Source organism: Pezoporus wallicus, unplaced genomic scaffold (assembly GCF_028554395.1).
Source record: "Pezoporus wallicus isolate ANWC-B61680 ecotype Strahan unplaced genomic scaffold, APGP_CSIRO_Pwel_v1 contig_8341, whole genome shotgun sequence".
NCBI lineage: Eukaryota > Metazoa > Chordata > Aves > Psittaciformes > Psittacidae > Pezoporus > Pezoporus wallicus.
The window spans coordinates 765,533-780,079 of NW_026638083.1; the positions used below are offsets into that span (position 1 = coordinate 765,533).

Consider the following 14,547-nt stretch of genomic DNA (forward strand, 5'->3'; position numbering starts at 1 on the left):
GCTTTAGTGTTCATTAACAAGTAACTCAAGGATACACTACAGGCCATACCATCAGGCAGTAAACTAATTGCAGCAGAAAAATACTCTATTTCTTTTTGAATTTGAATTGTGAATCAGAAATGTTTAGATTCATCTGCAGCTTCGGTTGAAGACAGAAAGGACAGTGGCAGCTTGCCTGTAAAGGGTTTGTCTGCCTGATCAACTCAAAAATCCATGGTGAGGTGCTGGAATAGTTTGCCATTCTTGCAATTCATTTTACAAAACAAGTTCCAGACTGAGCTCTGCTTTCATGTATTCTCTCTCCATGGAAATTATGTCCTTTTTCTCATTTCAAATTAGATGAGTACAATGAAATCCTTATTTTACATATTTATTAACAAGGCTTTCATCCCTGTGGTATTGTAACTATCCTCACTACTGTATGCAAAGAAATTACAAGGAGAACTCTCAAACCTTTAGGAGGAGGTATATGTGATCACTGTTTTTCAGGCTCATATCTGTATTCTTGCATGTTGCTCCACCAGCCCTTATTTGTTCGCCTTCCTTTCCGTGCACTGTTGATGGCATTGATTTTGTTTTTCCCAGTTCTGAAGTAAATCACATTACAGACCTCATGCCATGCTCAAATCCCTTTGGGTATCCATTGTTAGAAAATTGACGAGTGAAGTGACTCCAGTGCCTGGTATTTGGAGGGTTAAGGGAATTTTTAGCCTCACCAAAAAGTATTTGGTCAGGTACTCAGGTGCTGGAAATTTTCTTAGCAACATCAGTCACTGAGGAACACAATCATCTGCTGTTCTGGGGTAGAGATTACAGAGCTTAATCATTAGCTACTATAAGCTGCAGCTGATGCCAGACTCTACCCCCTTTACACCTAATTAGCCTCATTAATGAGCTCTTCTGCTCTCCACAGAGAGGGCTTCCTCCTTGGAATAGAAGGCAAAAATACTTCACCCAGGTAGATGTGCTGAAACCTTTAATTATTGCCCACACCTGCAAAGCGTTGTGTCTCTGACAGCAATATTGCTTAGCTGAAATTGTGCTTACTTCCAGTGACCACAGTACAACGTGTTAACTCTTTAGCACCTTAGGAACAGTTTTTAAGTATTTATAGGGTATAAGCCTATAAGCACTTGAGAATTATATGCTTAAACAAGTTGGGTGTGTTTTATAGGGGTAGGAGGGTTGTATGTCACAAAATTGTTTCTGAAGTTCCCGAGTATTTTGTTTAACCCTGAAAAATGAGTTGAAATTGCTGTTGAATGTCAAGTAATGCATTTCCAGAACTAAGAACACTGTTAGGCAAATTACATTCTTTAAATGAGCAACTTTTGCATTTGGAACAATGTAATTTTGTACTGCTAAAATTGAAATATGGACAAATCCTTGTGTAGTAATCAATGTAGGTGAGCTAATTAAGTGTTCTGGTGTCATTCTCAGCTGCAGCAAGTATTGGTAAATACTACAGCCTAGTGTTTAAATTTATTGAAATCTGATAACATTGTGTTGGTTTTGTTGTTTATTTGTGTTAATGCTAAAGGAGCTATTGAAATATTTCTGTGTGCACAAACTGATTGTGCCCTTTAGAGCAAGCGTCTATGTCAGTGCTTACGCTAGTTTTTCATGGGTAGAGTTCAAAATCTTAATTTCTCTGTTCAGATACTTAGGTTATTTAGTAACTTTTACCAGAGTAGCTAGCTTGCTTGACTTTCCAGCAGGAAATGTCTACTGTGAAAATATCTGTCATCCAAGATGGCATCAGATGTCATCTATCTCTGGCACCAGAAAGAATGTGATCCAGGCCCATGGGGTGCTGAGCTTCCTTCAAGATGAAGTGAGCAGGGGGAAGTGTTTCCTTTTACTGCTTTCATACTTACCTTAGCTTTCTCAGCTTCCAGCTTGGCATTCCAGCACGTGAAGCAATTGGAGAGAAAATCTGGCACTATAGGGTGCTCCAAGTTTGCAGGCAACTGTAGCCACAAGTTATGGTTCTTTCTGAGGGAGTTTGAGCCAAGAAAGTTCTTTTCCTGGAAATTCATCTTCTAAAATGAATAGACGATTGTGTGCCTCCTGCAAGGTGAGTTCAGTGCCTGTGCAGAGTGACAGGGCTTTTCTGCCAAAGTTGAGATATTGTTAGTTTTAGCCAACTTTCCCTTAAAGATGTTCTTAGCAAAATGCTGAGCTGATGTGGGCTAAATTAGTACAGTTTAGTAGGAAGTTGGAACAGAAAGTATATTCATACAATTGAAAGAGTATGAAGAAACTGAAATTAGGGTCTCAAAGCTGTGAGGTAACGGAGATAATAGACATCATTATTAGCAGTTCTTGAGAATATGTAGAGCAAAGTTTGTTTCACTTTATTAATAGTTAAGACAACATCAAGCCTCACCATCCAAGGTGTAGTAGTGTGCTATGTAAATCAGAGAAATTCATGTGTATTTTCCGTGACTGCAGTTTGTATTGAATGCCAAGATAAAGCATCAAAATTAGTGATTTTTTCAAACATTTGGATAACGTTTTGTCAATTGTTAGTGCTGCTCCTAACTATTCCATCAATGGAATTGAAGTCTGTGGACTCTTCTGATTGAAACCTTGGCAGGTGTGGTTCTGTTTCCTGGGTGGCAGAGCCTGAGGCTCCAGAAGGACTTTTACAAGATAAAAATTATCATTGAGGGCATGTGGGTCTGGAGGGGAGCAGCGTTGGTGTTGTTGGCCCAGCGAATACCTGCCCATCTGCTCTCTGTCAGAATACGTTAGAAGTGCATCTGGGTCCGTGCCCCAGAGTTGCAGCTCCGAGCGGGTTATGTGCTTGTCTCCACGACAACTCAAGGAACTGTGTAAACTGCTGCGCTCTGAGCCAGATGCTTCCCTGCACATGTGGTCTAATTAGATGGCATTTCCCCCCCTTCCCCGCCCAGAAGAGTTCAGAAATTTTGCATGGTTTCCATGTCAAAAATGTGTCGCTGATGTAATGGGAGTCAGGAGGAGTCATGTGGCCAAACACTAAATAATTGCACTTGCTGCAAAGCTCGGCTTCAGTGTGTGTGAGCTCTGGGTTTGTAGGAATGCAGAGCAAATTCCCTTTGGTTGTTTCATCATGGATTGAGCAAAACCTGTGGGGAAGTGTTGAAAGGAAAAATCTAGGGTTTTTTTGCATCCTAACACTGGATGCAACTTTCTTTTTGTGACTATACCAGGAAGGAATTGGAGGACTGAGGCAGATTACATGTCTTGCAATAGATGCTTGCAAGACATAGCATTCTCAGCCTCCCAGAAGCAGGATTTCTTTACCTTGTTTCTTTTTTTTCAAGGGTTTGAATAGAAACTGCAAGGAGTGAAATGTAGAGAAGAGCTTGGAGAAGTAAAACCAAACCCGACTTATAAAAACTAACACCATCTAATATGGCGGTATCCTCTATCTGTTGTGAGATGGGGCAAAGGGCTTCCTTTAGTGCCAGTGGTCGAGCAGCTCCATGAAAAGTAATGGAAAAGTAGCACAGGTTTTGTGGTTATACTAATGTGGCTTTTTCTGTGTCTTGCCTCCTCATGTGGTAAAATCTGAGCCTTTTCCTAAAAGTGAAAGGAGAATGAAGAGTTCTTATTTATTGTAAAAGGGGAATGCTTTAGTTTGCTTCTTTCCATCTGTGAGAAGTATCCTGAGCAGTTGTGGACTTGATTTCTTAGTTCTTTCCCAGAAGTTGCTTGGGCATACATACAATATACTAAAGCTCTGTATGAACAGTGTAGAGGCAAGTGTGTTTGGTGTGGCAAGTTCTAGTTGTTCCCAGGAGTGGATCCTGTTGTGTCTTTAAGAGTCTAATGATATATGTTACTGATTTATAATCTCACATCTGTGATAAATAACCATAGCAAGCAGATGTGCATATGCATTTTTATATTAATCCTTGACCACTTAGGCTTCCCCAGAGACTGTTACATGACTCGAGCGGAAAGGAATGAAACTTTTTTTTCCAGTGTCCCTAATCCAGTGCCTTGGATTACCTCTCTCAGGGGACATGATAAATCCTTTCTCTAAAGTGACTTTTTCTGGCTGGGTTTGTTCATGACACTAGTTGAGGCTTCCACACCAAATTACCAAGTGGCATAACATGATGACAAATCAAACCTCAGTGAGTACTAGCATAGTAATAGCATTTCCTTTGCAGATACTATATGGAGGTGGCATTGCATATCATGTTATCTTGTATGCTGTGCATTAGTGTATCTACCAGAGACTGGATGTCTCTAACTCTGTGAAAACTTAGTTTAATTTCATTATATCTATTTTATTTACAGAGATGGGGGCTTTGTTACTTAGCTGAGAGAGTGGGGTTTTATGACCTACGTTTATGACTAAAGCTTCTTTCACGTGTCTTTAGTGAAGCTAAAAATATTTTATTCTCCTTCTACATCTATATTAGCATTTAAATAGCATATTAAAATATTTGGATTTTGAAAATCGCTGGTTTATTCAATGTGCTTGCACAAACCCATATTTTCAACGTACTTGGGTGAATCCTGAAAGCTTCATTGATTTAGATGAGTTTTGGCTTTTTACATGCATCTAAGAAATCAAACCAAAGCAAAATACTAACATTTGTGACTTTCAGGCCTATTGGTCATTTCTAAATCTTGGCCAATCATTTATCATTGTTGCAGACATTTATTTTTCCATATTTTAGCAAAATATTCTTGAGTTTTAATAAATGAAACAAAAAGAAAAAGCTTTATCTTATTAAAGTCATCTATCTCGTAGAAAATACTTTGTGTAGATTGTGTTTCCAAGCACACTTCTCTATTTTGTCATAGTATAAAATAACTCGTATAAAGAATTGCACTGTAATTTTTTTCTCCTTTTTTTTGTATTGTCACTAACGTTCTACAATAGCTAAAGTAGGAAAAGGCTGCTTTATTATAGGGAGCCTGAATTGGTAGCTGCTTTGCATGCAGAACATACCAGCTTCAATGGGAGTATTGCTCATGGAATGATTGCAGAACTAGGCCCTGAAATTACCTTGCCAGCTAATGATAAAATCGCATGCAGGCCACAGGGGTTTTTGTGGAATAAATATAAGAGTGGAACAATATACAGTACACATTATACCAGTAATTTAAAGCATATTCAGGACAAAGAGAGAGTTCCTAGTGCAGGCAGCATCATAGAGATTTGCTGTATCTGATAAAGATTAGGTTTCTCAGCTCATAATACCATACTATTACTTTTCTTTTGTTAGTCTTTCAACACCTACACTCATGCATTGACACAATATCAAGTAGGAAGAGGAAGAATAGCCTCCTATTTAAGGTACTGAACAGGGATTAAAGAAATTTCGGTTCTTTTCCCTGGCTCTGCCAGAGACTTTTGTGACCGTGTACAAGTTACTTATTATTTTCATGCCTCTATTCTTGATCTGTGAAATGGTGATATTTTTTCTTATCCCCCTTCCCCCCAACCCTAAATGCTGGCTGGGGGGCATGGAGGGAAATCTCTTTTCTTGCTGGCTTCTTTGCACTTTGTCTTCCAGGTTTGTGGCTGGAGTTCCAGAGACATGAAGCTTAGGGATAGAAAAGACTGGCTGGTGCTGGTGATTTGGATGTCAGGGCAGACAGTGGCTTGAATTAGCTATATGAACACTCTGAAAGGTGGTTTGCTCTGTTACTGTAAAGTAGTTTTGCTACTTGTGAATATGACTATGTATTATTTACTTGTTCTAACATGAGAATGTCAGGTATCCTAATAATCTAAAAGGGTTTGAAAGGAGGAGCAAAAAAGTTGATATGTGACATAGATTTTTTTCCCAGTTATACGTTTTTTGTTAGTTTCATCTTTTATTTGAAGTCGGTTTTGTGCAAAGTGTGTCAGATCCTGTAATGGTGTTGGGTGTAACTGTCTGAAACCATGTGTAAAAGGGGTGGTGTTGGACTTCCAGTGAATCTATCAGTGTCTGAGCTGCTTTTCTTACAATGTTTTAATGCAAATAAATTTTATTCTTTATTTTTTTCCCCAAAAAGTTTCATGGTAATTTTAACACACCTAAAGTTTTTGATTTGAAGGCAGTTTGGATGTTGTAGAATTGATTGCAGTTTAATGATGCATTGCATTACAATAATACATGTATTACTTGGCTTCTAGAAGAAGCACTAGCCGCAGAGTTCTCATTACAGTGTTTTAAGTTTTTGATGAAGTTTGAACATGTGGACATTATAATTTCCCATTTAAAGTTGTGTGTTTAAATTGCTGTGACTGTCTAGTCCTGTCCAGGTTAGGAGTTTGGGAAGCACATTGTATAAGTTAATTTGTGCACTGTACGGTTTGTCTCACCTCCTGTGAGTTGTCTGTCAGGGAATGTTTTGGGAAAGCAAGCTCCAGGCTCTTATAAGGGTGATGCCTCTGCTGGTGCATACAGCTTGCTGGGTGTGCCTGTACCTGCCATCCACAGCACAGGTAGCAGCTCAATTTCAACACATGACATTTTGAAGGGGATGTTGATGTGACTAAGTGTTATGATTGATGTCAGCAATTTGACTGACTCACAGTCGCCTTTCTCCCTTTTATTTCTCCTCCAATGATATTGTAACAACTTATTAAAGGAGTTATCAGATCACATGCAGAAGAATGACAGCTGTCAGAAATTCCAGTTCTCCAGCAGCTGCAAGGGTTGAGAATTAAGAGAAATGACCCACTGTTGGATACTGTAAACGATATAAAAAGTATATAGCCTGTAACTATTATAAAACCATGGTAAGGATATTCACTCTTGTTGTCTCTCTACCAGAGGTTTTATAAGCTAGCGAGGAATGTGAAAAAAAGGTCTGAAATTGGTAGTAAAAATGGGCATCTACATGAGACAGTGTCTGGACAGTGCAGTCTGCATTGATAAATAACATGGCTTTTAAATGCTTTTCAAGATTACACTTAGCAATAATAATTTATCTGAACTGATAGTCTCTTTTTGAACAGTTTTAATTTAGTTTACCTTAGAAGAAGTGTGGTCAAATCTCTGAGCACATGATTTCTTTGTTCCTGAGCAGAATCTTGAAATGCTAATAAAGCTGTGGTATCATTTGCTTAATGCAGAGTATTTGATCTATGCTTTCTTTATTCCATTATGACTGAGGCAGATGCAGAGAGCTTTCCTGTGCTGAATGTATGTACCAGTTATGGGGAGGTTATTTGTCGTTGCAATTGCAAACGAATGAGCCAATGTCCTATCAGGTGTCTGTCACCATTTTCAGGTTTTCTTTATGGAATCCTGCTGGCTGACTGATGATCCTTCTTCAGCTGTGATGAGCTAATCTTTCCTTGACATTGTAATCGCAATTCCTGAAAGGTCTGCAGAGCAGTTGCTTGCCTTTGGTTGCTGTTGTGCCTGACATTGACATATATATCCAGATCAGTAGGATCATTCTCCTATCTTAGTTTCATTACAATTCTGGATGGAATTAAGGATGATGATTCGTAGGATATCGCTACAGGCTTTACTTTGTCATTTGCAACATAACCAATTTCAGTAAAGGATGTGGTTATTTGCAACATCTAGGTAGTAATAAACCAGTGATACATGAATCTCTTGCATGTCTGTTCTTGTGGTGTATTTGGGGGTTGCTGCACAGATACTGACATCAGGCTTACAGCTTGTAGACTGTCAGATTGTCATCTTGTTCTGCACCTTTAAATTCAACCCATCTTTTTTCATTTTGTGGCTGGTTTACAGAGCAGCTCTAATGGCTTGTGTGTTTATTAGAGAGGCTTCGAAAGAGCACCTACATGGTTTAAAGGCATGCATACAGAAGCACAAAATTCATTACCCTGAACCACAGGCTGACCATGATAATGCAGAAGAAATTGTGTATATCTTCTATGGCATAAGTTTTAGCATTGTCTAAACAAAAGTCTTCAGGTTTAAGTAGTTGGGGAGTTTTGTTGGTGTTTTGGGGGGGGGGGGGGTGTCTGTTGGTTTTTTTTTACTTTTAGGATCAAGTTTTGTGAAATCTTTGCTTGTTCAAGAGACTCTCACTGTTGACCTAACTCTAACCCTGCCTCTATTGTCTTAATGTTTTCTCCAGCAGTCGCAGCTTGGCTTTAAAATTCCATTACCCAGATGCACGCTTTGGTATCCCATCTCTTACAGAAGTGGGAATAGACAGGCTTCCATGAGTTACATGGACACCTGTGTGTCTTTCCAGAAGTATCATTTCTGTTTGGCTCTTTCCCTTCCTTCAAGTCCCTCTCTAATCTGTGCTGTCTTATGTCCTGCATATCTTTGGTCCTTTATAGTCACTGTGAAAGTTACTGCCATGGCCTGGCCTATCTGTGAGTTTGGCAAGTCGGGTAATTCAGATATGATGCTTCTGACACAGATTGTCTGAACAAGGTCCTGTGCCCTCTTCCGAAAGAAAGATCTTGTTTCTGAGGAAAAGTGGTTTCCTTGAAAGATGGGGGATCTTGGTGATTTATTTTTTTTTTTCCACCATAGCTGATCAAAATCAGACCTACCTTTCACTTTGCATTATGGCTTCTTAAAATAAAACAGCAGTTTTCATGCAATTTCAGAACAGTTTGACGTTAAGTCCCAGACTCGTTTTGTTTTTCACTTGCTGCCTTAAGCAGTTTTAAATACTAATTTAGAATGTAACAGAATTCTAATTAAAAATAGGGCTGGCAACAGATCAGGTGTGGCTGAAACTTTTCAGCGTTTTCAGGGGTTGTGAGATAGCAGCACTGTCCTGATGAGCTTCATTTATGCCATATGAATATAAAATATTCATATAAAGGGAAATTTACAAAGGCATAAAAAAGGTACCTATGTTTTCCGTGCACTGGGAATCTTAAATCTTAGTTTTATATTTTGAGGTTACTTCTCTGTGTTAAGATTGCAGATTAAACATCTTTGAAATGTGCAGATGTTTGTACTTAAGAAATAATTTTGTCATCCAATCTTGAAATATATGTGAATTATCTGATATTACAGATCAAATCAGATTCCTCAGAGTCATATTGTGCACATATTCAGAGCATTTGCTATGCCGTATCTTAGTCTCTATTATACATTTATAGTTGGAGAGGGGAATAGTGGGTATTTAAAGTATTGATGAATCAAGGCCTAAAATCTAATTGTTGGAAACCACAAGTTTAGGATTTGATGGGTTTATCAGGACAAGTTATTATGATTGTTATACATGTGAGCAAGACCATTCATTTCACAAAATATCTGCAGTTCTTAGCATGTCCCCTTGTGCATAATGTCATCTGTCAGTAAAAGCAGAGCTGATCAGCTTTATAGTTTACAGTTAACTAAGTCTGTCAAGAAAATGGTCTTATTGTCCAGCTTATCTTTTTGTAATGAAGCTGTGGATGGGGGTGAGCAACACTGTGTTCACCCTCTTGGAGGTCAGGGAGGATGGAAGGTGCTAATGCATTCCAAGCTGAAAAGCTCACGCTTGACCTTGGTGATTAAAGTTTTTCCTATCATCTAGCAGCAGTTGAGCCTGAATTGTCTTTTAAGAAGTCAAAAGGTCTAATCACCCTAATGAACAAACTCAATCATTAGTACTTTGGGGAAGGAAGTGTGTTAACACTGCAATAACACTGGTTCCCCCCGCTGTAGTGTGTGTGTTTGTAGGAATGGTACATAGCTTGGTGGTAAGAGGAGAAGCTGGTGTCATTGTGCTGGATGTTCAGTGGAGTAGAGGAAGCTTCTGCTGGGCAGGGTGTAATTCTTTCCACCAGGTTCATGCTCTTTGGCCATGGGAGAAATTTTGGGGGTTTGTAAGTGAGGATTAAATGAAAGCTAAACCTGCCCTTGGTGAACTTCTCTGATCATGGACTTACCTACACTTGTCTTCATGTATTCCTCCTTACTTGTTTCACACTCTAGATTGTGTCTATGTCAGACAAATATTTTTCATCTGTTATGTTGTAGTAGCTGAAACTACTGAGAAAGCCTTTTTCATAATGGTCAAGTAGATGTTACATGCTGCTGTTTGTGGTACTGTTGCCCAGGCCCTGCTTTGGAAGTGTCTGTCACTAGTTTCTGTAGTCACAGGTACATTTGCAATCTCCTAAGATTTTCCCTCCCTAATGTTAGTGCTATGTAGTGTCCTGACTTATCCTTCCTGGTACCTGAAAGAGACTTTCATTTGCCAAGTTATCTCTTGCTTATTGAAGTTTTGACACTTCCATGTCATGCAGAAGTTCTGTCCCTTTCTGATACTTACTAACATGAGTGAGTGAGCTGTTAGTCTTTTAAACGCATTAAAACCTTTCAGGCATGCCTTGACTTTTGGGACAGAACCTTTGTCCTGGCAGTGGTCACTGTGTCATGGAGACTGTCACCAGTGTCTTGCTTACCAAGCTTATGCCAGCCAGACCCATTTCACTAAACCTTTTTCCTCTGTTCACTTTGAAACATTGACTTGTGATTCATTCTCCCACAATGAAACCAAAGCCGCAGGGGAAGAAAAAAAACCAAAAAGCTTTTACTCACTTAAGCTTTTTGCCTGGAAAGATCTTGAAAGGTTGTTGGGATTTTGTTTTACTCTGTAAATACCTGCTCGAGTAAATCAGAGAGCGTGTTATTATCCTTAAAACTAATTATCCTGAAACTGTAGTTGCTGCATAAGAAACCTGCTTTGTTTTCCAAATCCATGGTATTTCATTGGGCCAAGGAAAAGGTGACAGGAAGAGTGACTTCTTCCCCCTTTGAAAATGCTCCATCCTGTGCTTAGATCGCTAACATGAAAAGCTTCCCAAAACCGGAATGAAACCACCATTTTAAAGGGGGTGCTTGAAGGTTTTTTGCTGTCTAATGTTGATTTTGAACACTCAACAGATGAAGAGCCCAAATGTATTTTAATACGAGTATGAAAAAGCCTCTATATTAATTATGCATCAGTATGATTTTATCATTCTTTGTTACTTTCTTGATTTTAATTCAGTAAATATATATGCTTGCTACATAGAGTATTTGTAGATTTAAGTGTGGGGGAAATTTGTGCCCTTATGGCAGATGCACAGCAGACTTCAGCATTAACATAACTCATTAAAATAAGATAAAAGTAGAGCTGCAAAACAATTTCTGTCTTTTGCCAACAAGATTGTGAAAAAGGGATATTTCCCTCATTCAAGAAAGTCTAATCTGAGCTGGGGAGAGAACAGAGCAGACATTCCTGACTTGTTTCTGCAGGTTACCTGGTTGGGTCTACTGAGGCAGAGAAGCACAGTATAAAAAATTAAGAGGACTGTGTGTCATATTTTGGGGACATTAAGTAAAATTATCTTTTTGAATGATGAAAGTTCCTTCACCAGTATCGCAAAATGTGCATAAAGCGAAATGTGTTTTATCTTGATACGCAATTTGCTGTTTTTCAACCTGTTTCTCCGTCACATGGTTGAAACCTGGAAAATAAACTACAATTTACTGGATGATTTGTAAAGTCTATTAATCTACTTATTTTGGAAGGGTAGTAGATAAAAAGGGGACTGGATTCAAATGGATTCAGAGAAATCTTTTTCTGTTTCAATGCTCTGAACTCTACAGGGTGAACCCATCACTTTTTGTGAAGAAACGTTTGTGTCCCATCGTTCTGCTGTCATGAGGCAGTTCCTTCAGAATGCCATTCAGCTCCAGCTCTTTAAGCAGGTACCAGCTTAATTGCTCTAATGTAGAAGCAGATTCTTTCACAATACAACTGTTTTTTTGTGGGGTTGTTCCTGTAGTCCTTGATCTGTCAGCCGCATAATGAGGAAAACTCATATAGTTGTAGCACCTTAATTCCTGCTTGCTGCCTTTTCTCAGATTCAGGTGATGAGCCTTTCTGTATTTTAAGAGGTGTGTAGGTTTTCCCCTAAAGGTCTCTATTCTCAGTTTTGATCTGAGCATACCTAGACCAAATATATCTGCTGTAAACTTTGTACAGAAAGTGCATTCCTGTTAAACATGACATTACTGCTTCAGGGAAGCTGAAAACATACATGCGTAGGCAAAGACATGAGTGCTGTTTTTTAAGTGAAGCAGCATTTTGCAGTGGTAAACATTTTGCCAGTTCAGGTTGTATTTTCATTCGATGTAGACTCTCTTCCCAGTAAGAACATTGATTTTATTCTAGCAAATGCAGAATAAAGTCTTTCTGGAAAGGTAAAGGATGGGGTGGTTGATTTATGTATACTCTCTTTTAACACTGGTGTAGTTCATTGATGGCCGTCTGGATCTTCTTAACTCTGGTGAGGGCTTCAGTGATGTTTTTGAAGAAGAGATAAATATGGGGGAATATGCAGGTAAGAAATTCAGTATTTGAAAGTAATTTCAGACTTGTTCTTGACTTATTGTTTGTGGGCCATTGTGATGTAATGGGTCATAGTGGTCACCTAAATAATAGAGGCTGCAATAATCCCTATAGTTTAAAGTGTCCTAAATTTTTGTTCTTTCCTCTGATGAGAACTTTGAGTAATGTATTGTAGTTTGAATGAAGTCTGGTCAGTCTTAGAAAACCTCAGCTTTCCCACTTGGCTAAATACAACTAGAAGAGTTCTTGCAGTGGAGGATACTGAAAAACTTTGGCTTTACCCAGAAGTACCTCACATTTCTTTTAGCAGTCTTAAAAACAAAACAGTCAGTGTTCTCAAATGTCTGAAGGACAACCCAGCTAAACCAGAAATGCCTCTTAGCAAGTAAAAGAAAAGTTGTAGGTATCTCCTCAATTACTTGTTGTGTTTCCCTGAAAAGAAAAGGATGGTTGGTTGTCTGTTTCTGTACTGTTTATGCTCCTAGAACCACTAAGTGCTAACATGTCTGGCTTGTTTCTATTTGGTAGAGAGTTATAGTTTGTTTAATTTTGTGATTCTTTCTAGGTAGTGACAAATTATATCACCAGTGGCTCTCTACAGTAAGGGTAAGAACCCAGTCTTCTTCCAACAGGCATTCTAATTCTTACTGGACCACTGTACAGTTCTGGGTGGCTGTTAACCTCAGGCCTCATGCACAGGACTGTGTTGTATCCTTCAGTGTTCAGCTTTTACCAGTTTGAGTTTAGCTGTGAAAAGCCAATGCCCTCTTCAGATGCAGAGCAGAAGAAAAAATACACTTAAAAAAAAATCATAATAGAAAAAAGATTTAAATCTTAAGAATTCCTAATGTCTTAGAGACATCCGGAAATAGGTTCTTGTCATTTTAGAAAATAATGTGTATATCCCTTTTCCTGTAACAGAACAGGAAAAAAAGGGAACATTGCCACACCACAAAGCTCATTGTAAAATGGTGCGAAGTGCTGAACAGGGTCAGCCCTGTTTGGGAGGGGGGTTGTATCTCTTTAGTTTAGTGCTCCAGTTTTATAAATTAAAAATCTAGATACTTATGGAGAATAATATCTTGTTAGAGCTGATTTTGAAAGTCTCTTTTGATGCATAAAATGTAATATATTGGAAAGCAAAATATTTCTTGCTTTGGGTAAGAGTCAATAAGGAAGATTGAACTTTTTTCTGACAGAATTGAGTTTTGCAGCATTCCATTTGCCTACTGCTCTGCTTACAAATGGAGTTGTGCTCCTTACACAGAATGCTAAGCTCAATGTTATCTTGGTAATTTCTAATGAAACGTATTTTGTAATAGTAACTTTAAAAAGCCTATCTCATAGTCAGATAGTTAAATTTATACATAGGTGTATATAAATATAGATGACAAGTAACTTAAAAATTAAGAAAGGGAATGGCTGAGAGTGAATATAAAACTATGTAATTAAATTCAACAGTTTATCTTTTTTGTGAAGATTGTCATGTAGGAACAGAAGTAGCAAATCTTAAAACTGCATCTGATTGTATCTGATCTCTGCAAATGCAGTTTTGCATTGAAATAAGAAAATAAAAAGTTATTTAAGGTTTTAATCCTTTGATTTTGCCCATCTCCTGTATTTGCCAGGTAAGGGACTGTACAGCAATGCTCAGCAGTGTGTGAAAGATGTTTAAAACACCAACCAGGCTAACATATTATTCTGCCTGACATGTTGCTGTCTTGTGACTTCTATTATGTTCACCACATGCAATTCAGCTTTTTTGGAATTAATGTTTATGACTGTAGTTAGATTTCATTTTCCCTCAATTTATCCCTTTATCAACTACTAAGATGCTTTTGATAAATAGTATTGTGGGATCCTGAAAAGGAAAATAAAAAGAAAGGTCTTGCTTCTTCAGATTGAAGATACAGGCTTCCCTGAAGTGGAAAATTCACATGGAGTATTTGTTAGGATACTTCTGTCTTAAACTTGTTTGGATTTTAATGTAATGTACAGGACACCCTTGAGGCTGAGGGAAGCAGTCACAGGACATGGTTTTGTGAGATGACCTGTCAGATAAGGGCTCTTGGTATTAGGAGACACTGATGTTTTTCCAGTGAAAACTGCTGTATTGGGGTTCCTCTGGAAAACCAGAAAATATTTAATATGATTTACTTATGTTCTGTTTCTTTGAATTTACCATTTTAACTTAGCTCTGCTAACAAGCATAGTTAATGCTTTGTTATTTTAAGAATGGTGGCGTTTAGATTGCTGTTTGCT

At 38.3% G+C, this 14,547-nt stretch overlaps 1 protein-coding gene across 6 annotated transcripts in view; it reads left to right on the forward strand.

Annotated features, from left to right (window-relative positions):
* Positions 1–14,547, forward strand: part of DENND1A (DENN domain containing 1A) — a 189,734-nt gene that overhangs the window by 136,645 nt on the left and 38,542 nt on the right. For all 6 annotated transcript variants that reach the window (XM_057408991.1, XM_057408993.1, XM_057408995.1 and 3 more), the window contains exons 14-16: positions 11,541–11,642; positions 12,190–12,277; positions 12,851–12,891. In XM_057408991.1, coding sequence (XP_057264974.1) covers positions 11,541–11,642; positions 12,190–12,277; positions 12,851–12,891 — 231 coding nt within the window. The remainder of the gene's footprint in view (positions 1–11,540; positions 11,643–12,189; positions 12,278–12,850; positions 12,892–14,547) is intronic.